This window comes from Melospiza melodia, chromosome 1 (genome assembly GCF_035770615.1).
Source record: "Melospiza melodia melodia isolate bMelMel2 chromosome 1, bMelMel2.pri, whole genome shotgun sequence".
Taxonomy (NCBI): domain Eukaryota; kingdom Metazoa; phylum Chordata; class Aves; order Passeriformes; family Passerellidae; genus Melospiza; species Melospiza melodia.
In genome coordinates, this window is record NC_086194.1 from 12,342,905 (window position 1) to 12,365,685 (window position 22,781).

At 40.4% G+C, this 22,781-nt stretch overlaps 1 protein-coding gene across 3 annotated transcripts in view; it reads left to right on the forward strand.

Moving 5' to 3' along the window:
* The first annotated feature begins 9,646 nt into the window (after positions 1 to 9,646).
* The window catches only part of PFKP (phosphofructokinase, platelet), a 43,179-nt gene continuing 30,044 nt past the window's right edge, over positions 9,647 to 22,781 (forward strand). For 2 of the 3 annotated variants that reach the window (XM_063148257.1, XM_063148247.1), the window contains exons 1-2: positions 9,647 to 10,017; positions 17,804 to 17,877. In XM_063148257.1, the coding sequence (XP_063004327.1) occupies positions 9,933 to 10,017; positions 17,804 to 17,877 (159 nt within the window). In that variant the 5' untranslated portion in view covers positions 9,647 to 9,932. The remainder of the gene's footprint in view (positions 10,018 to 17,803; positions 17,878 to 22,781) is intronic. The other variant, XM_063148237.1, reaches the window with a different exon arrangement.

Below are 22,781 nucleotides of genomic sequence, written 5' to 3' on the forward strand. Positions count from 1 at the left end.
GCTATTTAAACACTGTCCATCTTTCTGTTTTGTGAATAACTTCTGCCTCTTAATAAATATAGATAATATAGGTAAAATTGCCAGCTAATATTAAACATTACAGATAAAATAATGAAAATATTATTTCCACAGGGTACTCTCTTACATCTGAATTCTTTATTCCTGGTCAAAGACATTTTCTTATTAAACTCTCATGTCCTGAAAGATATAACCAGATGCAACGTTCATTTTTAAGTACAATATTTACATGGCAAAATTATTTAAAGCTAATTTGGAAACTACTTCAAATTGTTACTCATGTTATCTCATAAGGTTTAACTTTGAATGCCTAACCCAGAGCAGAGGGGAAACTGTGCTGCAAGCCTGATGATATGAACTCATTACAAGGCTGAAAAGGTTGTAAAACTGAATCAGCTCCACGATAAAGGAACAGAGTACAAATCTCCCATTTGCCCTCCCCGTGTGATCCGTGTGCTGGATCCGTGCTCAGCAGCCTCTCCCTCCCACACTGCACCCTTCCTCCTAAGGATGGTTATTGCTGTTTTTCCAGGTGTTTGCTGACTGACAAGCCATGGAAGTGATTGCTGCTCCAGACTTGGCTGCGTGCTGCCAGACCTACTCCACAAGTCATATTCACTTTCATTTTCAGTGCTGGCCTAACTCTGTAGCAAAATCCCCTCCTTTAATGACATCATCTACAGCAGCAGGCACTGTGGCCTCTTCTCAGGGGGCATGGCTTTTGGGAAATTGTGGCCCTAACACCTGCAAAGAAAATGCCTGTAATTTCAGTAATTTTGGTCTCTTCATGCTTCTAACAACTCTCTTACCTGCACAAGGAGGTACCCCTTGGGTCTGAATCTGTTAGCTATAAAATTTTTCCTCTTTTCTCATTAATCACAATCCTACACTGACTCATGCTGTTCACCTACACAACTGCACAGTAAGAATTTCCTCACAGGAGCCCAAATTTCTAAAACTACACCGGTTCTTTCTTAAACAAAATTATTTTCAGGCCAGCTGCAACTTGCTTGGCAGTGGAACCACCTGTGTAAGCCCCACCTGATGCTTTTAGCCTGTAATTGACATTCTTCCCTTCCATGGAAGATGCTATACCATGTTCCAAAGTACATCCTACACTGGGACACAGAGGAGGAGATAATTCAAATACACCTTCTGATCCTCTGGATGAAAAAGGCTGAAGAGAGCTACACCAAAACACTTGTGAATGCAATAGGAGACCTGTGCCAACCTTCCTCCAGCTCTGAGATTCTAAAGGCAAGATGCTGTGTGAGGCATTTGGTCTCAGCAGCAAATGGGTCACTCAAGGTCAAAGAAACACTGCCTTCCTGGAAGGGAAATGAGCAGCCTAAGAAAATTGACTGTAAACATTGAACATTAAATGTGCTCCATCTATGCCTGATCCAAACAATCACCATTCAATTTACTCACAATATGCCATCTATTTTCACATAATGATCCTAATGGTAGTACTCAAATGTATTTTGAAAGAACTTTGGTCACTTACAAAAACAATCAAATAAATCAATTTTTCTTCATTTAAATTCTAAGGGGATTCAAGGAACTATTATGCGAGTAAGGAAAAAAAAAACAAAAAGGCAAGAAACCAGATATTTAATATGTTTGTATTTGGATATTTAATATATTTGAGCACTGCTCAAACTCTTAAATTCTTCAATTCTATGCTACACAGAAGTTTACAACATTATTAATTCTGTAAATAAAAGCAAACCCAACCTGGTTTGGACTTTTTACTCAGCTCTGTTCCATAGTTTAAATATGCCACTTAAATTCTCAGTTATACCTGTAAACTATTTCTAAACTGGGGGTTCTGGCATAGGCAATATGTTTGGGCTGTTTTTGGGGGTTTTTTTATTGTTCTTGACTTTTTTTTCAGGGGGGAGGGTGGGGGTTAGGTTTTTTTTTTTTATCTGAGATTAGACTTTTTCCGGTGCTGTTCTGTGCGAGGGATGCATACAAATGCATTTTCCAAGGAATTCAATATTAAATACATCTTTGCTAACTTATTAAATTTCAGAGACAAGGAGAAATGGGATGTTATTAATTCCCCTCACAGGAAGAAAACAGATCACATTGCATGAGGCATCCAGACTGGCTTCTTGCAAATGAAAATGGCTCTGCCAGTTATTACAGGCTATATTTTTAATTCTGTAAGGGAAGCATTACACTTTTTTCATCCTCTGTTATGATATTGATTCAATGCCATAGAAATATTTAGAAGCAAGAGTACGAAAATTGTAGCAGTTAACTACTATATTAAAACTAACAATGGGAGTGAAAAAACCTGTTATTCTTATCTTCAATTTAAGAAGAAAGGAGGAAAGAGGTGGGAAGAAAGTGGAAAGTAGTGAAAGCAAGGAGAAAAAGAAAATGGATGATAAGAAAATACATTAAAGGAAGGAAAGGAAGGCAAAGACTGCTCTTGAAATGCTAATTATTTGGATGGAATACCTTACTTCATTGCATTCTCTAGGTACTTGTAATCTCTCTCAGAACCTACTGGCTGCTAACACACAAGTAATGATGATCCCACTCTCAGCTCTGGTACCAAAATTGTTTTTTCTAGTCTCCTCAGTCTTGCAAACACAACTCTGTGGCACGGTACTCCCCAGAGAGTTATCGAAAGAGACAAAAACGTCCTGTACACTCTGGAACACATTGCATTTAGAGCAGTTATGCTCTCCCTCCACCTCACTGCCCCCCAGATCAATGTCTCCATTAGGCTTAGGCAATTTTAACTCTTCTTTAATTTGAAGACACCATGCTGAACAAGAGCCTTTGGAGGACTAGGGTCACATCATGTACAATAAATTCTGCAGTCATGTATCACTCTGTCCATCTGAGCAGTCTGTCACTAATGGCTGCCTGAGGTCTCCACAGCCACCTAAGTTATTTTAAGCATTGCTGGAGCTGCCATTTTCAGGCAAGGCACAAAACTGCAAAGAAAACATGCACAATCTCTATTGCAAAGAGTGAAATCTATCCTCAAAGGTAAAGTAAACCAACAAGAAATATATCTCAAATCCATTATTTAACAGCACAAATAAAAGCAATATAAATTCTCACACTTCAGCAAAAGCATTTGGTAAGTAGGAACTTGAGGATTTACACTGCAATGGACAACAAGGTCTTTATGTATTACAAAACATAAAGATTGCAAACTATAAGCCACAATCAGTTTATTTTTAAATAAACTAAAATTCTCCAGTATTACAAGAACTGTTGAATATTTGGGGGAACTACTGCACAAACAAGTATTTGGGAGGACTGCATTCTTAATTCATCATATCAGTAACCATGTATATGTAACATTTATAATACTTCAACTATATTGCCATGATAACTCTGTAAAATTCTATTCTTTGTGGAAGGGAACAACCATTGTGATGCTTGTAAAATATCAGAGTTTACATTTAGGAATGAAGTTACACTAACCAATCAAATTAATGAGATCAGATCATTACTAATGGTAGCATTTTTTGAAATATAGTTATGAGCACGTAGTTTTAAGTAGAAAAACATTCCTGTGATTTTTTGGTTGTTTTTCTCTTAGACATAAAAATGATTCTTAATGTCATAAAAAAGAAGAGACTACTGTCTCCTTGAGCAGACCTGAGTTGCACAAATCATCTACATTCTTTATCTTTCCTAGTTCTTTCAGACTTTTCCCCTTGCAGGTATTTCCATCAATCCTGCTAAGGGAAGGAACGGAGAAAGCTTCAAGCCAAATTATCCATTTGGCCCCAATCCACATAAGCACTTAGTTGATGTGTTCTGTATTTGTGTCTTTTCAGAAACAAGTGGCTAAACATTATTCTAACCAAACTCTGTCAAGGAATATGATATAACAAATCTTCAGAGAACTCCTTAATATCATTCACTCTTTAACAGTGGTGACCTCCATGTAATATTCCATAATGCACACCTATATATATATATATATATATATATAGTCTAACACTTCAGTACATGACTAGGAAGGCATGCTCAATGAGATAAGTCTTGTCCAGGTACACTGAAGCCTTCCTCCACAATCTGCCCACCAATCAAGAGGACATTTTCTGGATGGGGACACTCCAACCCTCCTGGTGAAGCTGTTCCAAGGATTCAGTAATTCAGAAGTACTGTACAAAAGGATAACACCACCTATAATAAATTAGGGCATTCATCTAAAAGAAAGTTCTGCATTTTAGACAATGTTCTAAGGTTACTGTTCACATTTTTACACTGACCATCAAACGAAACAAACATAACTTGAGAATTATCCCATGAATAGTAAGAATTCTCCTTGGTATCTCAAATCCTTTCACACTAGTTAAGAGAAAGCTGCAGAACTGCCACATTCTGAGAACACATGAGTAGTTCATATCCTTTTAATGCAGACTGTGAACATGTATACATGGCCCTACCCATATCCCAATACATACCTTTTGTGGCTCATACTACAGCAAGTTTGCAAATTATCAAATGATGGCTCACTGTGGAAATTTTCTAGGAAAGGGTTTCATTTTCTTCGCCCCCAAACCTGGAGAAATAGCTTAGTCAATTGTATGATTGATTAATTGACTAATTAGCACATTTCCTCGTATTGAAGTGTTCAGCAGGTTTTTTCCTGTTTCTGAGGATTTTTAAACCTCTGAGCAATTATGATACATGTACGACTAGCATGGCTCAATTTTTCCAAAAAGAGTGTATCTTACACCATGTATCTTTTACAGTAACACAGATCCTCTTTGGTCTGCAATAATTTTGGGTGGTATTTAGCTCAGTTGTGAATTTTCCTACCCAATAAAACACAAAGAATAATGCACTTTTCTATTAGGAAGTGGACTCCAGGTCACATCAAACCACAGAAAGATGAGGTTTTAGGGGTTTAGAACTTGATTGGGTTTTTTTTTTCAATAATCAAAGTTTGAAAGTTAGATAACCTAGACATATATAGCATGTTGTTTGATGGTAGCATTAAGCAGTAAATTTAGGAGCCGGCAGCAGGAGGAAGGAAAAACAGTGACACATAATGAACCTGTTGGGCACAAATTAAAAATGTGTATGTGTCATTTAAGAAATCATACATGAATTTACCAGAGAACAAATAATATCAAGGCTAAAGACCATACTGACATATTTTCCATATAACTACTTATAGAACATTTTCCATAAAACCCCGGAGGCTTCCAAACTACTATAAGCTGAACAATAGCTTTTGGTTTTAAAGCTATGTAACAACACTCCCATTCAGAATGTTTTGGCTAGGATTTAATTTGCTACTGATTTATCATGTTTTACATTTAGATTCTAAGATAAAAACAGAGTGGAAGAAATTACTTCTAGAAAGTACTGTTCAATCATTGTCTTTTATATTTTAATTAAGAACAGTTATAATTAAGTAAACATAGGAATTAAATTTGTGCTTTTCATTTACAGAAGTACCATTAAAAACTCTAGTACTTTTATTTCAGCGGGAATTTATTCAATGCCTTAAATTGGTACCTAATCTTTCAAGTGAAGAATCAGTTACAGCAAATTCAAAGCAACAGCCATTTGACATTCAAGAAAAGGTTGTAGCTCATGTTCAACACATGATTTTCCTTCATGATGAATATATGGTGATGTTTTGTCGTTCCTCACTGAAAACAATAAAAAATCCTCTATAGCTGACATGTAGGACCAGGAAATATTGTCGTACGGGAAGTAGGGGAGTATTATGAAAAAAACCAGTCAGTTCTCTTAAAGAAATCACTGTCACCATCTGCTCAGAAATGATATCTAAATGACTTATTAGTTCCTTCTTTTCATGCTTATCTGTGCATTCCATGACTAGCCTGCATAATTTCAAAATGCCAGAATTTCTGTAAATTCTTCCATCTGATTTTCTGTTCTCTGCCTGGTTTTTAATAGTACTAAAAAATTGAATATGCAGAATTTATTTGTCTTTATGATTCCAAAGTGTCATGAAAGAAAGACAGCTGAGCAGAAGAAACAACTCCTCCAAGAACTTTAGACAAACTTGGAAGTGTGGGCTCAGGTACCACAGATGCCAGAAAATCCACACCCAAGAAAGGTCTAGCTGTAGAAAACTGTTTCAGCTGTCTGGAAATCCATTCATTCAGTTCTAGTATCCATGCTGTAATCTCATTCTCTTTGGGCATAACTTGTTCTTCCCAGGTGAACCTGATTTCAGTGGAAAATGCTGTGCTGGATGTGGCACTGGGTGCACCTGTGGTATCACACCCAGAAGATGAACTGTACAGTTTAAAGCAGCACCTGTAATGATGCTGGTGTAGCAAGGGCAGGTGATATAGCAAGCCAATGTTAAAGGGTTAATCAGGATTTTTAGGTCATGATAAGATTCAAAGATGGGCAGATATGCTTGACCTATATGGCACAGGGAACAAACAGGAAATGTGAAAAGGATGCACCAGACCACCTGCAATGGTATCAGAGAACAGTCAAACTCACCTGCCCTCTCTGTTCCAGGTAAACTGGTTCCATTTAGTATCACAGTAACAGGACAATTATAACAGCTAATGTGGTGTGCAAATGACCTGCTGAGGCTTTATTCAGATACACAGTTTATCTGAAAAGAGCCTATTCTCTCAGGGTCAGTATGATTTATACATGTGTACCTAGCTGCATTAACAATATCCCACAAGGCTAACACTGTTTCCCCCAACAATCTTCAACCCTTAAGCCAGGCAGTCACTCACTCTTAAGATTATAGGCAATTGTATTGCTGGAAGATATTTAAGTGTATCAAGACAGCCTCAGGAACAAGCAGTTCCAAATCCATTCCTCTCCTCCCACCTCTAAAAACCCAACACAGCCAAAACACAATTCTTCCCCGACAGCTCTGTTGAAGAACAAGGAGTAGGTATAATAAATGATGAAAATATTAGCAGATTCCTTGTTACACGAGGGAGAAAAAAATAATCACAAGTTTAATTGTACAATAGAGCAATTGAAGAAAAAAATACTTTCAGAAAATAGGATCTCCTTAGCAGCGAGGTTGTATTGGGAAGCAACAGGGACACATCTACTTCCAGACAAAGTGTGAATGCTATAGCTACAGTGAATAGCCATTTTTAATAGATGCACCAAGCAAACACTAGCAACAAGAATTGTCTTTGTCGAAGTGGTCCTGAGATGACAATGGTCCTTCGTCCATGGTGCTAAAATAGTCATAATAGTTTCTACCAGCAATAGATCTTGGTTTGACAGGTTTTGGATCAAGTCCCGAATCACTCTGTTGAAGATTGCAATGCAAACTGTTTTCCATTACCATCTGTATGGCAGATTACCTTTGCCAAGTGGACAGTTTGCTTTATCTCTCTCTTTGAGTGACCACATTCACACCTCCTGATAACAACTATTGAATGCCAGTGCACGACTGATAAGAACTATAACATCCCATTGGGAGATGTGAGCCCAGAGGGAGGAGCCAAGCATTGCTACCCAGATACAATCCAGAGGTTTTTGAGACACCAGCATGGCTTTCCCCACGGGATTCCCCAGAGGAACAGCAGCTGCCTCTTCTTCTTCCATGGGATCTTCAGAGGAAGAATACATCCTTCTCTACGATCCCCTTTGCTCCAACAGAACCACACCTGACACTGCAGGAGGGCTGCAGCCACATTTCCAATGGGACTGCCCCCAACAGCCTGACCCACAGGGTGTCAGGTTGGGTTCTGACTCTCAGTGTTGTTCTAGAGTACTGCATTGTTTATTTTATCTTTTTTTTATTTTCCCTATTAAAGAACTGTTATTTCCTGCTCCCATATTTTTGCCTGAGAGCCCCTTAATTTAAAATTTATAGCAATTTGGAGGGGTGGAGAGGGTTTACATTCTCCATTTCAGGGGAGGCTCCTGCCTTCCTTATCAGACTCCTGTCTTTCCAAACCAAGACACAGTCAAAGACCTTAATTCAGCTTTTGCAGAGCTGTTCTCAAATAAAATAATGTGATTTCAAATCAAACCAAAATCTTTTGAACACAGCGTGATTTAAGGATTCTATAACAGAAGTTCACTACCATTATAATCTGTGACTCAAGACTTCAGGAAAGAATTCAGGAAAGAATACAGCAAATTCCCTACAGAGATATTAATGTTCATGGTATGCAATCTATTTGTCAATGAATCGTTTCTGTTTGTCAGATCACACTCATTAGTCTCGGTGTAGATTTGCAAACTACAAAAAGTGTGGGCCGCCCACACGCTAGGTATAAGTATCCATTTTCAGGTATGGCTTCAAACACTTATCTATGAGTAATTTTGACCGAACTACTCAAATGACTGTACTTCCACATGTGCCTGTGTGAAAGCTGACAGGATGAGCACGTGTATTTTTACGATGTGAGTTGTCTGTGATGTGATGAAGACATTGAATAAAACCAGTAATTAACACAGCAATTAAAACATAAAACTCGAGTCAGCATTTTGATGCTGCTCCTGACTCTCTCCCTGACTTGCTTTATTATTTCGTGCAAGTAAGCTGGCCCGATTTCGCAAATACTTTTACTTATGCAAAGTACCACAAACAACTGTATAGAGGGTAATACAGCTTTATTTGCCTAAATTACCAAAACTCGGCGCTATTAATGTTTCTGTGACTATGCACGCTGCTATGATCAAGAGAATTACCCTGCCAGCGTGGGGTTACAATACAGGGAGTTTAAGAGCGCACTTAAGTAGTAGTACTTAGCACTAACCACTCCCCAGGCAAAAGCATCAGGGCATAAGAGGAGAACGAAAAGAAAGGCAGGAAGATTGCGATTCCCACCCAGAGCAATTCCTCCCAGCTGCTTTGCCTCTGTTGCTCTCTGACTCAAACTCTGTCGCCAATACTCACAGAATTCCTGTTCCTACCGGCGCCTGAACGCCCACTGCAGGCTGAGGAGCCTCAGCGGGAGCACACACCTGAGGAGCATGAGGGGCCAGAGGAGCAGAGCTCGGGGCCTCAGGGTGTCCCTGCCCGCCCCCGGGCCACGGATCCTGCCAGACGCGGCCAGGAGCCGTCTGTCTGTCCGTCTGTCCCGCATTCCCAGCGGGAATGAGCCGCGCTCTCCGCGCCCTGCCAGAGACTTCCGAGCAGCAGCCGGGCTGGCCAGCGAGCCCGAGCCGCCCGGAGGCATCGGGCTGCGAGGAACCGACACGCTGGAAGCGGATTCCCCCCTCGAGCCTCCGGCAGAGCCGTGAGGGCGGCGGGAAGCCACCGGAGAGCCTCCGCTGAAGGGGCTGCCCAGGGGAGCCGCAGGCGCGACGGAGACACGCGGCGTTCCTCAGCCGCTACTGCGGGGAGGATGAGCCAGCTCTAGCCAACACAACTCCCTCCCCCGCACTGCCGCCGTGCCAAGGCGCCAGCCATGTTCCCGCATCGCCCCCACCTCGGGCGCCGGGAAGGAGCGGGGGAAGGGGAAAGAGGGCGGGGAGGCGGCGCCGGGACTCCCGCCCCGCTGGGGCCGCCCCCGCCCACCTGCCCGCGCCCCCGCCCCGCCCGCCGCGCTCGCGGCGCCAGCTCGGCCGCTGATTGGCCGCGCCGCCCGCCCGTCAGCGCCGCTCCCGCAGGGCTGAGGGGGCGGGGCCGCGCCGCGCTGTCAGCGGCGCGCGGGGAGGGCGCGGCGGCGGGGCAGAGCGGGGGGCGGCGGGTGAGAGGAGCTTAAGAGCTGCTGCTCGGCTCGCTTTTTTTCCCGGGCTTTTGCACACAGTCTCGTCCCTTCCCTCAGGTTTTCTGCAGAGATTTACGTGCCGGTGACCACGCACCCACACCGGGCTGCTCGGGCTCTTTTCCCGCAGAGGCCGAACGCTCGGTCCAGCGGAGCGGGGGCAGACCCCGGCGGCCAGGGGCTCCCTCAGCGACCGCGCTCCGCCTCGCCCGCCGGTGCCGCTCCCGCAGCGCCATGGATCACCAGCCCAAGTTCTTCGAGAACCTCTCGGGCGCCGGGAAGGCCATCGCGGTGCTGACCAGCGGCGGCGATGCCCAAGGTAACGGCTCGCACCGTTTACTCCGGAAGCACGGGGAGGACGAGGGGAAGGAGCCGCGGGGGAGCTGCGGGCACGGTGGGGAGTGGGGGCAGCAGGAGGAGAGGGCGAGGAGCCCCTGGAGGGCGGTGTGAGGGGCAGGAAGGAAGGGCCTCCCCGGCTGGCCGGGGGCCCATGCGGGAGGCCGGGGTAACAGCGTGGGCTGCTCCAGGGCTGGTGTCGGCAAGCCACGGTGCGGCACATGGAGGGAGTGGAGAGAGGGCTCTGGGAGCGGCTCACACGGGATTGCAGTGGTGCTCGGGTTCCTCTTTCCGTGCTGGCCTTCGACCCGGCTTTCCTACTAAGCGCATTTAAAAGATAAATCATTTTTGCACGGCTTGGGCTCTTAAGGTTCAAACGTCCCTTCTTCCCTTCTCACCCCTTTTCCCCCTCTCCCTCCCTCTCCACGTTTCCTCTGCCCCAGGCTGGGCAAGGGAGAGGGTAGAAACGCTGCTGCAGTAACTTTTACTACCGAGCTGTCTGCTTCCCCGGGAGATGGTGGGGTGAGGAGGGATGGCTGATGCGAGCGGGGGAGGAGGAGGTCGTGCTGCCCTGCACGGCGGGTGGGAGGCTTGGCTGCGCTGCTGGGGCTCTGCCAGCCCTCGCCTCATCTGCTTTTCACTTCGTTTTGGCACCAGCAACACGTTTATGTTCCTACCCGTGGTTTAGAACGCTCAGATGGTGGTTTACTTTCCCACCCCGTAGGAGTATGTTAGAAACGTGTCTCGCCTTCTTAAATCTCTTCAGTGTAGAGGAAGTCGTAGCTACTACAGGACAGGGCGAACAAAAGACCTGCAGACATTAAGAAGGATGGCAAAGAAAAGAGGCTCGATCACAATATACCTAGTCAAGAATCCATTTTTTTTTACACTTTAGTTTCTCCTTTCCTACCAGAATGGGTCCTTTCCAACTCAGCATATTCTGTGATTCAATGGTAATAGTTGAAAGTTTCAGTTAATTAAGATTTCAAACACGCAACGCTCCGTGCTGTTCGAGAGGACTCTTGCTCTGCTTATACGAGGAGAGTTGCTAAAAGCAATTATCATTGATTGAACACCTTCTCTTAATTTACAGTTGCTTTACTGTTTTTATTTTTTTCGCCGGGACTGTCTCGAGAGTACTTTCGCTTAAAGAAGCAGCGGCACTCGTTCGCGTTTGTGAAGAGGATGGGGGGTGGGAGCCTCTCCCTTCGTTCTGCCTGAGCTCGGTGGGTTAGGGACTGATCTCTCCCCAGATTTTACAGGGGGAGGTGCCGGGACGAGCCCGCAGCCTCCCCTCTCCCCTTCCCCGGCTTTCCCGGCGCGTCCATGCGGTGGTGGCTTGCATGGACCAGTGTCTCCCTCCCTCCCTCCCTCCCTCCGCCGGTGTGTACGTGATCCGCTGCGAGTCGCTGCAGATTCCGCCTCTTTGCGTCATCTGGGCTGGGAGAAGCATCCTCCCTCCCCCTGCCCGCAGGAATAACGGGGAGCCCCCGGGTTTACCTAGGATTAGCCGAAACTCTAATCGGGATGAAAGGGATTTGTTGTCATCGAGGAGGGAAATGTTGCAGTTCTGGATGGAAAAAACAAATCGATGCGGTTAAATGGCTTCTCTTACCCCTCGGTGGGGCTACACTTGTTCGAGTTTTAACCAGTTTGCCCTCAGTGGCATCGGTTCCACTGTTATATGATTCTAGGAGGAACCGAGAATCTGAGCATCCCTGTGTTAATGGTCTGGTGGCCAAATCGCCATTTTCATTTAAGAGTGTGGCAGGGCACTGCCTGAAGCAGCAGTAGCGTGCTCAGCAAGAGGCTGAGCCCTGCAACTTGCTTCCGCGTGGCTGGAGATTATATAATGCAGCAGCAGATGCATCTCCTTTTATAAAGTACTAATCTTCGCTGGCCCCTGTGTGAATTAAGGCGTTTGAAGGACTTGCAGAATCCACGGGTAACATCGAGACTTTACATCTGGCAGATTGCCACAGAAGCACGGAGAGTTCCAAAGTAACAGCCTATGAAAGTTACTGTCTAAGGACTGGGGTTGTCACGAAGACCAAAAAAAGTAAACTGGATGCCTTCCAAGCTGTCTCACTGGCAGCATTGTTGCCCTAACTTTGAAGAACAAGGAAATAACCTTCCCAGCATTTTAGAACTTGATCATTTTACCTGAATCACACAACACAGCATGTGTGACCATAACCCTTTACTATCTTGGTAGCAGCAGAGATGTGTAAAATAAGCAGCCTCAAGTCAGTTTGAGGGTTAGGAGTTAACCAAGGGACAGAATGAGTCATGCCCTGTCAAGGTCATTTGCCCTTTGGAGGACAGAGTGTAAATGTGTGAGAGAAGTGAAGTCCCGAAGTACACGGAGAAGGAAGTTGCTGTTACTGCTGTTTGAAAATAATCTGTTCCAGCAAAGTGTAGGTGAGGCAAAGCTGCTGACTCAGAAGTAGGCGAAAAAGTTTTAGGAATAAAGTTCCAGTCTTCTGTTTTGTTATAGATTCGTCAGACACTAAAAGTCTTCAAAATATCTGTAATCCAAACTAAACTCACAAACAGTTGGGTAGAAAAAACACCTGTTAAACACAAAATCTTTATGTGCTAGTATTTAGATTGGGCTGTAAGTCTGAACACAGACTAAAATACACGTAAAATTATTTTAAGGTGAAATTAATCCCTTTGTTGTTATTTGTACTTCTAATAACTTAAAAGTAGTTATGTAAATTTCACAAGGCTTTCTATGTAAGTTTTCAGTTAGTTCCCTGCATTGCTGCTACTTCCTTGAAAGTTTCATTTTTCTTTTTTGTTTTTCTATATGTAGAATTTTAAAGACTATAGAATATGTATGTGTCATACTGGACTTTTTTTCTTTGTGGAGTTAAAGAATTTATCAGTGATTCATTTCACAGGAAAAAAAGACCTCTCTTTAGTATACTTATAATATGTATAAGTACTGAACTTGATAGTATCACTTCAGCTAAAAATGGACTTTCCACTGTAATCACAAGTACCTTGAGAGGCAAAAGAAGTTCTGACAATCAATTCTCAATATTTATGGGTTGGTTCAGTTTCTGGAGCATTTCTAAATTGTACTGGTTGCAGCTCAGGAAGGTGGTTTAATAAATGGGGTTTAATAAGTCACACTTCTCACTTTGTTGGATTCTCTGGCCATTGTGCTTCAGGTCATGAAGTGCCCTGGCTGACTTTTGTGCGGGTCGGGTTTTGTGCGGGTCGGGTTTTGTGCGGGTCGGGTTTTGTGCGGGTCGGGTTTTGTGCGGGTCGGGTTTTGTGCGGGTCGGGTTTTGTGCGGGTTGCCCGTGGCTGCACAGGCAGCCCTGCCCGCCGTGGGTGCCCGACGTTCCCGCGTCAGTAGCTCTTGGCCTCCCAGGAGCCATTCCGGGACCGCGGCGGGGACAGGAAGCGTCGTGGGAAGCTGTGACAGAAGGTGATTGTGCCCTCCTGGGGAAGGATGTGCTTGTGGCTCTGAGGCTGCTGCCCAGCCAACTGACTCAAGGTCATTGTCTGAACAGGGCCATGTTGTTTTTCAGACAAACTCAAAGATTCAGTCTTGAGGAGGACAGCACAAGTAAGGGATGTGATGGTCTGGAATATCATAGCCCATCCTGCTGAAATAAAGAGTTTTGTATCCCTATGTTCAAAGCATTCCAGGCTTCCCAAAAACCAAACCCAAGCAAACCAAAGTTCCAAGTCTCTGTTAGTAGTGTAGATATACAAGTTTTGTCCTGGTGACATAGATTGGAAGAAGAAATCTTGGCACTGAACAGATGAAAAAGCTCAGCTCCTTCAGCAAATACTGGGTTTAAAAACAACTTAAAAAGAACCCTGAAGAAGCCTTTTGGATTCCAGAGCTTTGGAATACCACTGACCATGACTGTGGAACCATGCTCTTGAGGCATTACAGGCTGAGGATGTATTTAATATAGTAGTGTAAATGCATTGATCTTGTCTGGGTGGCAAAATTTCTTTTTCCACCATAAGCTTCTCAACTAATACAGTAAAATAAATATTTTTTTTAAAGTCACAAGCTAAAACAACCCATACTCTTCTTATGACATCCAAATTAGAGTTTATTTGTTAACACATGTGATTTGAACATAGTCACAAGGATTTTTTGAATTCTAGACCCCCTCAAAGGCACCTTTTCCAGCTAAGAATAGTGCATGCAAATAGACATGTATATGAAATGCATATATATGTGTCTATAGACAAGATAAGTACTATTTGTATGTAAAATAAAGGAATGCAGTTATTAATGGATGAGTGTAACTGTATCAATGCATTTAGTATTCTTGAGAAGCTGCTTCTGTAATTAGTGGATTTAATGGTTGAAGCTGGTTTCTTAAAATTTTTATTTTAATTTTTAAGAAGGAGATGCATTTGCCATCTGCAATTGTATATATTTGTGCTGTAGAATGTTCTGATCTAATACAGTTGGTGTTCAGGAAAATTGTGTGATGTTTTCTTCATGTATCTAGAATAATTACTGTGATTCTATTCAGTAAAATCTGCAATGTAATTAAAAGTAAATCAAATTCAAGTTGTGTTTTTATTGATTTGTTCAGTTCTTGTATTTGACTCCTTCTCTTTTGATGATTATAGACTCTTACTGACATAACCATTTACATATTTGAATAAAATCTTCCTGTTTGGTAATGTTTAGACATTTTCCTTAGTGATTTTTGCTATATAGTCTTTTAAGTCTGAATCTTTATTCAGGGTAGCACTGAAACATATGTGCTAAGTCATTAAGCCTGCGTTAAAGCCACTGTTTATCTTTAAAATTGGTGATACTTTAGTATTTCTTGATGCTTGTCCAAGATGCATCGTTTTGCTTTTGAATGGTTTATGTTACAGTTATTTATTTAAAGGCATGTCTAGCTGACTAAAGCAAGGCAAACTTGGCTTAAGCACAAACTCATGTAGAACCTCCTCTCTTGTAGTGGTGCAAATGCCCATGGACCAGGATGTAGGCACAAGAGAGGGGAGGCAGAGAGAGCCCCTGAAATAATGTAAAGATTTCTGCAGTGCTGTTTGTAACCCTGGTATGAAAACCAAATGCTCCTTTTAAGGACAATTGAATAAACAAGATCAAGGGCAATAAATTATCAACTTTTAAATTAATTCAAATGTTATGTAAAGCCCTGAAAGTAGCTGCATTTCACTTAATCTTTGCTGAGTCCAAAAGAGCAAAATAAATATTTTCCTTTTTCCAAGGCTTTAATGCAAAAGCCAGTAGTAATTCAGAAACATTTAAAATAATTCTTATATTATTAAAAAAAAATACTGGTTTTACTTGTGGCTTTCTTTTGAAGCTGCTATTCTAATCCTATATGTTTATCAAAGTGCATTTATTATTCAGGACTAAATCCACAGTTAACCTGCTAAATCTCTTATAAAGTAAAAAGCATGAGTAATAACATTTCATGGTTATTGCAGTAATTCACAAATACTTTTGTAAGATTCCACAAATAATGAAATTTATTAAACAGTTCTACGGAGGCTTCATGATTTTTTTTCCTTGAATTACTGCAGTTAAGACAGCCAAATTGTAGAAATCTAAAGCTGTAATGTGTTAACTGTGTTTTGTAGGTATTGAATTTTAATATCCTTTAGTCCTCAGCCCTTCTGAAATGTAAGCCAGGAGCTTGCCACCAGACAACCAAGTCCTTTTTCTCTATAAGGAGATAACATATACAACATGAAATAACAATAAAATGTAGTTACCTAAACTTCTAAAACTGCAGTGGTAGTACTGGGAAGATGCTGTCTGTGTTCTGTGGGATTACACTTTTTTTCCCCTGGTGTTTTGCCTTTTTACAGAGCAGGCAAATTGTGAATTTTCCTATTTTTCATGCAAGAAACATGGAAACTGAAAGGTATTCACTAAGAAATTATGTGGCTGTATTAAGGATTTATATACAAACTTTCCACAGCAAACTAAACAACAACAACCCCCCTCCAAAAAAAAACCCCAAAAGCCAAAACACAACTGCCAAAAAACCTCAGTACCAAGCAGCAACAACAAAAAAGCCTCCCACACAAAATGTGCTTTAATAGAAGCAAGCTGTGGGCTTTGGTGAAAGGAGTACCTTGTGCTGCGTGTTCCTGTTTGTGGAAAATGGCAGTGCTGGGATGAGCTGTCAGTTTGTTAAAATTAAAGGTCTTTGTGTCTCAGGGGTGTTAATTTTGTTATGAAAACTGTTTCACTGAGGAGATAACTTTGCTCTGTTTGATCTGAGATTTATCATGCTAACTTTCCTTTCATTACAGACTGTCAGATGAGGGTCTCTGTTTTTCTTTGGCATCATCCACTTCTTTGTCGAAAGCTGTGCTTTTAGCTGGCTTGGCATTGGAAAGCTTTTTTCCAGCTATGCCACAAGGCCAACTCTGGCTGAAAGAATTCTTGCTACAATTTCCTAAAACAGGACTTACGTGAAAACATTGTTACTTCTGATTTTTATCTGAAGTGTAGGTGACATCTACATAAACAGCAAAACCAACTTTTTGGTTGTGGCAAACTTAATTTTTTTGTTTTGCTTTGAGCAACTTCAGGGACTTTCTGGTGTGCTCATAAGTTATGAATCTTTGAGAAAAACTCAGCTGGATTCTTTAGACAGGTTGACTTTTACAGCTCAATATTTTTTGCAGTAAAGGTAGATACTGTGTAAGATTAGATCTTTGGGACTTGCTGTGTTGTTTATATTCTAGTTACGAGCTTTTTATATCTGCAGAGAGGAGAACACTTAGCACCTGTGTTGAGCAGCAGAGCTTACCTGCTACTTGGCTGTTTTGATATTAAATGCAGGAGTGTTGGAGAATTGGTGCCTGGCACTCGGGGTTGTCATCCTTCTTGCATCCATTTTTCACTAATGTGCCAAGACACACAGTATAGCCTAACTATTTCTCACTTTGTGCTTTGTGTGAGCTCTTATGTCTGTTTTGGTGGTATGGAAGCAATTAGTTGATTAGTTCTGGAAAGTTCCTGAATAATGGGTAAGGTAAGGCAGTATCTGAAGGAATGAATTATAAGAGAAATTCATTTGGCTGTGTAGAGGGACCAGTGGAATTCCACTGTTGCTCAGGAGGTTAAGTGTTTGACCATGGGACTTAAATGGAAAATTTTCCATAATTATTGTTTGTCAGATGTCTTGTGAGCAGGGAATTCCAATCAGAGCTTGCATTTTTGGGACCAAAGTGGTGTTCAGACACTTTCCTGTCAAATGAGTCAATATGGTATTATTTATGTTAATTACATTTGTCTTTTTAGATGAGCTTCTGTCCAGGTCAACTTTGGCTCTGCTCCCCACAAAATGCTGTATATACACCTGTGCTATTTTGGAAATCCCAGAAAATCTGTTCAAATATAATTTCTTATCTGAAGAAGCTAAATTTTAGCTTGCTGAATGTTTTGCATTTCAGACTGGAAACTAACCAATATTGCAAAATTAATTTACTTCGTTGTTCAGTAGCTGTAACTTCTACAATGCTATTTTGCAGTCAGCAGCAATTTCATCTCTGATTAACACACACACTGGCATTCACATAATTATTGTAACAAAGAATAATTCTGAGCCCTTCATACTCATGGGCTGCTTGCGCTGTCATTAAGCAAATTTCTGTTTTAATGGATGCTGGTCATTGTCTTTCTTTAGGAATGAATTAGTGTTCCCTTTCTTTTCAAGACACAATACTTTTGCTCTGCAGAAAGTGCTGGATGACTTTAACAATGTGATTTTGCTTTTTCTTCCCAGGTATGAATGCTGCTGTGCGGGCAGTAGTGCGCATGGGAATCTATGTAAATGCCAAAGTCTATTTTATTTATGAGGTTAGTTTTGTTTCATTCATTCTGTATTTTGTCTTCTCACTAAACTTGAGTTTTTGTAAAAACACCATGGAGACTAAATAGTATAAATTAAAAATGTTGTAGGTGCCATTCCTTTTCACTGTGTGTTTTATTTAGTACTTTTGATTTTTATGGAAATTTACATCTCACAAGGTATATTCTTAAACTATATAATTAAAAGTAATTTCTTAAATGTATGGAATTCTTTGTGTGCTACCAAAGACTTAAAAGCATTGTCACCCTGCAGTGAGCTACATATCTGTGCACTGGTTGGATGTTTGGCCTCACTTATTGTACTCCATAAATATTTTCCTAAACCTGTTTAAACCACTAATTCTTAATCCTTTGACTCCATTTTCCTAGAGTATGCTAAGGATGTATCCTCACCCTCACTTCACAGCTTAGTTTTGATCAAGGGTGCTGTGGCACTGGTGCCATCTTGCCTGACTTATAGGTTGCAACTGAAGAAACTCAACCAACAAATACAAAAAAGCCACATCAAAAACTTGACCCTCCTTGGTCTGTCCTGACATCAGAATTTTGTGGTTGAAATTTGTAACTGTATGTGCAGAAATATTGTAAATTTCTGTAGCAATCGTGCAATAAGAAAAAAAGATGGGGCAAGTTTAATGTCAGTACCAAGCTGATGCTCCACTTATTTGTATTCCTGGTATAGACTTTTGCAGTTAGACTTCCTTGTAAAGGACACTTTCAGTTTTTATACAATTTTTACAATTGTAGATTAAACAATACAGTAAATAGATACAATAGATAAGTACAATAAATACAATGCAGTAAATAGATTCTGTTCCCACTGGAATTCCTGTACAGCTCATTTGTAGTCTGAGGTTATTACAAATCATAAGAAAAAATTTCTAAAGTCTAACTTTAATATAAAAATATAAAGTACTAGAATTCATAGAAGTGCTTAGAAAATGCTTTCATTTTAGTTTTGTGCATAGTAAATACAGAATTTGTCTTTAAAAAGTAGCTGTTTATCCATTTTTTTCCCTGTCTGCTTATTCCTATAGCTCATTTACTAATGAGATGCAAAGTATATTGAAATGCAAATAAGCAGAGGACTGTGCTCCAAAATTCTTTCCTACTACTGTGCTAGGGCAAGTTGCTCTGAATACTTAGTGTGTGCTAATTACATGGCCAATCTCTGGAATTCCTTCAGTGTTCAGCTGTTGTGCAGGCTCACTGAAATGGGTCAGATACTTCTCTGGAGAGTAGTAAGAAGGGTGTTTTGGGCATCTTTAAGGCCAGAACTTGGATTTGAATTTATTTTTTGATTAAGTTAAAGAATTGGCGTATTTTTTCACCTTTTAAACATATTTGGTATCACAGAGTGATAAATTTCAAGAGAACTTTAAATACTTGTTTTTTCTGAACTGGACTTATCAAAATAGTGCTATTTAATTTAGGATGCTACTGTGTTTGGTAGAATTCGCCAGTGTGAAGTCACAGATAATTCAGAATGAAAAGTGATTGTAAAAGAAGTAGTCAATGTTGGGAATTTTCAGTTTCCCATATGTATTGTCCTTCTGTCTTCGATGTAACAGCAGGGTCTCTGAGGAAATGCACATTTCATTTGCAAGTATGGGCTCTGAAAAAGATCTTGCTTCTAGATTAGTCCATTCAGTTCTGTACTTTGTAAAGTACTGAACACTAAGCTTTGCTCTTCTCTGACTGGTGATAATTGAAATGTGAAGTCAGTTTTCCTTCACAATGCCTACAAGTACTTCAGAGAAACAGAGTTGCAAGCACTGAAATGAAACAGCTGTTTAATTTTACCCCTTTGAAGTGGGAAACAGATGAAGGTGACAAGTGTAATGGAAGGTAAAAGTCTTCTTCTGATATTTGTCACTAATGTTCCCTGTTCTAAGCCTTTGTGTGATGGATAGAGGGGTTGTATTTTTGGGTATAGTTTGAGTTATTTAATGCTTTTAATAAAGTATTCCCTCTGAGTTACTTGAGTGTGTAAGCAAAGAGGATAGTGTATCTTAAGCAAATGTTTTGAGCATTTTAACACTTAGGTCAGGATAAAATGATATTTGTATTGAAGCTGCTCTGAAATAATGAAGGAAAAACCTGAAGTGACCATATCCAAAAGAAGAAAAAAAGTATTTGGATCCAAAAACAGAGTTAAAGGTCTCAGCCTTTTCAAGCTTACTTTGCTGTAGTCATCATATGCTTTATTTCTCCTGTAGCTGTGTCTGTCAAATGGACCTTTTTTGCACTGCAAAACCATCTGTCTTCTACAGCTGTGGGCAGCACTAGTTCCATATTCTAAGTAAAAAAGTAATTCTGTTTTCCTACCTCCATTTTTCTTCATCTTGTGATGAGGAATTACCAAGATAAATTAATTAAAATTGGTAGTGAATAAGACCTAAGTAATTTTCTAGCCTTTTTAAAATTGGTTTTATGAAAGCCCAAATAAAGAAACAGTTACGTACTGGACTTCATGGCCTATTTGGACTTCAAGTCCCAAAAGGAAAAAAAGAGTAAACTCATGTGAAAGTGAAAACTAGAAGATAATTTATATAAAAGCTATTATTTGTTATATATCTTTTTTATAATTTGTATAAAACCCATGAATTTTTAGATATAAAATTTAAAAACCCCTTGTATTTCTTAATTCATTGAAATTAGCACATTTCAAATTTTTGCCATTAATTGCAAATCTATACAGTTCTGCTAGCTTCACAGTTTTGTATTTTTTGATATTTTATTTTAGTCTGTAGTTATCCATCTTGACTATCATCTTATTATTCCTCAAATCTACTCCAGTCTGAATTAAAATTTGAATACCCACGGATTAATTTCACTCATGGTATGGGAATTTAGGAGCTGGAAGTATGTGTAGAGTATCAGGCTGTTCTAGGGAGCTAGTTTAATTTTTTTTTCCACTGATCAGAAACTATTAAAATCAGGTTAGTTTTTCTTTTGTCTTGTTTTTCCTTTTTAATAGAGAATGGGAAGAAAAAGTGATGCCTCTCATTTATGGCAGCTCAGTTTTAGAAACTTGAGGTCTTAAATATTTATACAAATAACCTGCCCTTTTTCCAGGGTTGAAGCACATAGTTCCCAGTGGATGTGGGCTCTTGCTACTAAGCTATGGAGCTTTTAGATTCTGCATCTTGGTTGAGTCTTTTTCTCCAGAGGCCAGCATTGGGAGTGCAATGGTATGGCAGTCATGGATTCCTGTGAGGCAGACTTCATGTCTTTTCTTGGGGGTTTGTGCACTCAGTGGCAATATTATTTTATGTTGTTGAGCAATGGCTAAGAATCCTCAGTGAGTAAATTCACATAACTCTTAAAGCCCCAAATGTCTCACATGTAACACATCAGAAGATGATTGTTCTTTTTCAAAAGCTTTTGTCTTCAGAATTCAGGCTGGAAGCCATGTTTGCTCCTGCCACACTCTCCTGGAGTTGCAGTGTGTGCATGTACCCTGTGAGCATTGAACCCACAAGGATTCCTTCTTCTTCTTCTTCTTCTTTGAATATTTAGGTTTTGAGTACATGAAGGATTAAACATAAAATGGAGCTGATCTTCACACACACACTTTTTGACAGTTCATTTTTTCCATGCTTGCTACACAGTTTTTGTCTCAGTACACAAGCACCTGTATTTTTAGGATCTAAGTAAGAATTTACTTTTTTAATATAAATTGACAGATTCCCACCCTCATATTAAGATCTGTAGTCACATCTGCCAGTGATTTTTGGTAACCATACAATTGGAGCAGTGGTAAACCTTCAAACATACATTGTCCAGTCCTCATCAGTGTTATCTAACTAAAACAATAAATGGAAATCATCATCATTTATACTCAATTGTATTTAGTAATTTATATTTTTTCCCCAATAGCTTTTTTAGAAAGCTGTTCTAATTCTATAGCTTGTATCTTTTAATGGTGTGGAAAACAATGTGACAGTTCTATCTGCCTTACTCAGAGGTGGCATACACATACTTGGCAGACAACTGAATTAGGAAAAGTTCTTGTAACAGTTAAAACAGATCATGATTCCAAAGGTTCCCTACCCTTACCTTGTAGTGGGAGGAATTGTTAATATATCCCCAGTTCTCACTTGTCTGCACAGATATGAACTCCTGACTGAAATGCACAAATTCCTTCTATTTTAAAGAAACATGGAGCAGGAATGGGTCATAGCTCATCCTTAGCTATGAGGTGTTTGATGTCTTACAACTTAATCTACTATTTTATCTCTTTACTTTGTTCTGTGTTTTAGATTTGTTAATCTGAAAATTGGGAATTTTATTCCATCAGTCTTATTTCTGTATAGATTTCTTATATGTAATACTTGTTTGGATGCACTTTTGTTTTTCCTCTCAAGTTAAAATGGAAGGTGAATGACTTGAGCACACATGTACTGTACATGTTGTTGTCAGCTCTCAGTGCAGCTTACTGTAGTCAGTGTTACAAACTGAATTAAGATGCAACATTACACTATTTACTGCCAGTGGATCTCTTGAGTTATTGTAGCTGTCAATGGAAATACTTAAAGAGAAAGTTTTCACTCCAGTACTGAATGATACAAGTAACATCCAATTCTATGTTTAAATAAAATCAAACAAGCAAAGCTGGTGCTGAATGGACTTAGTAACTTATTAGCCATCATCAAGCTTAGTTGTATCTACTGCAATGTTTCTTTCTGAGGATCTTTCCACTTTATCTGAGGGAGAATTTTTTAAAATTACTATGTAGATTAAGCATTATTCATTTTCCACTTTGCTCTAATTTTAATAAATTTTGTAAATAATGGCTTAGCTCTTCAAGTCAGTGTGTGTGTGTACATTAACATAGAAATAGTGTGTCCTGTATGTAGGGGCCCACAAGGGAGCTGGGAAGATAATTC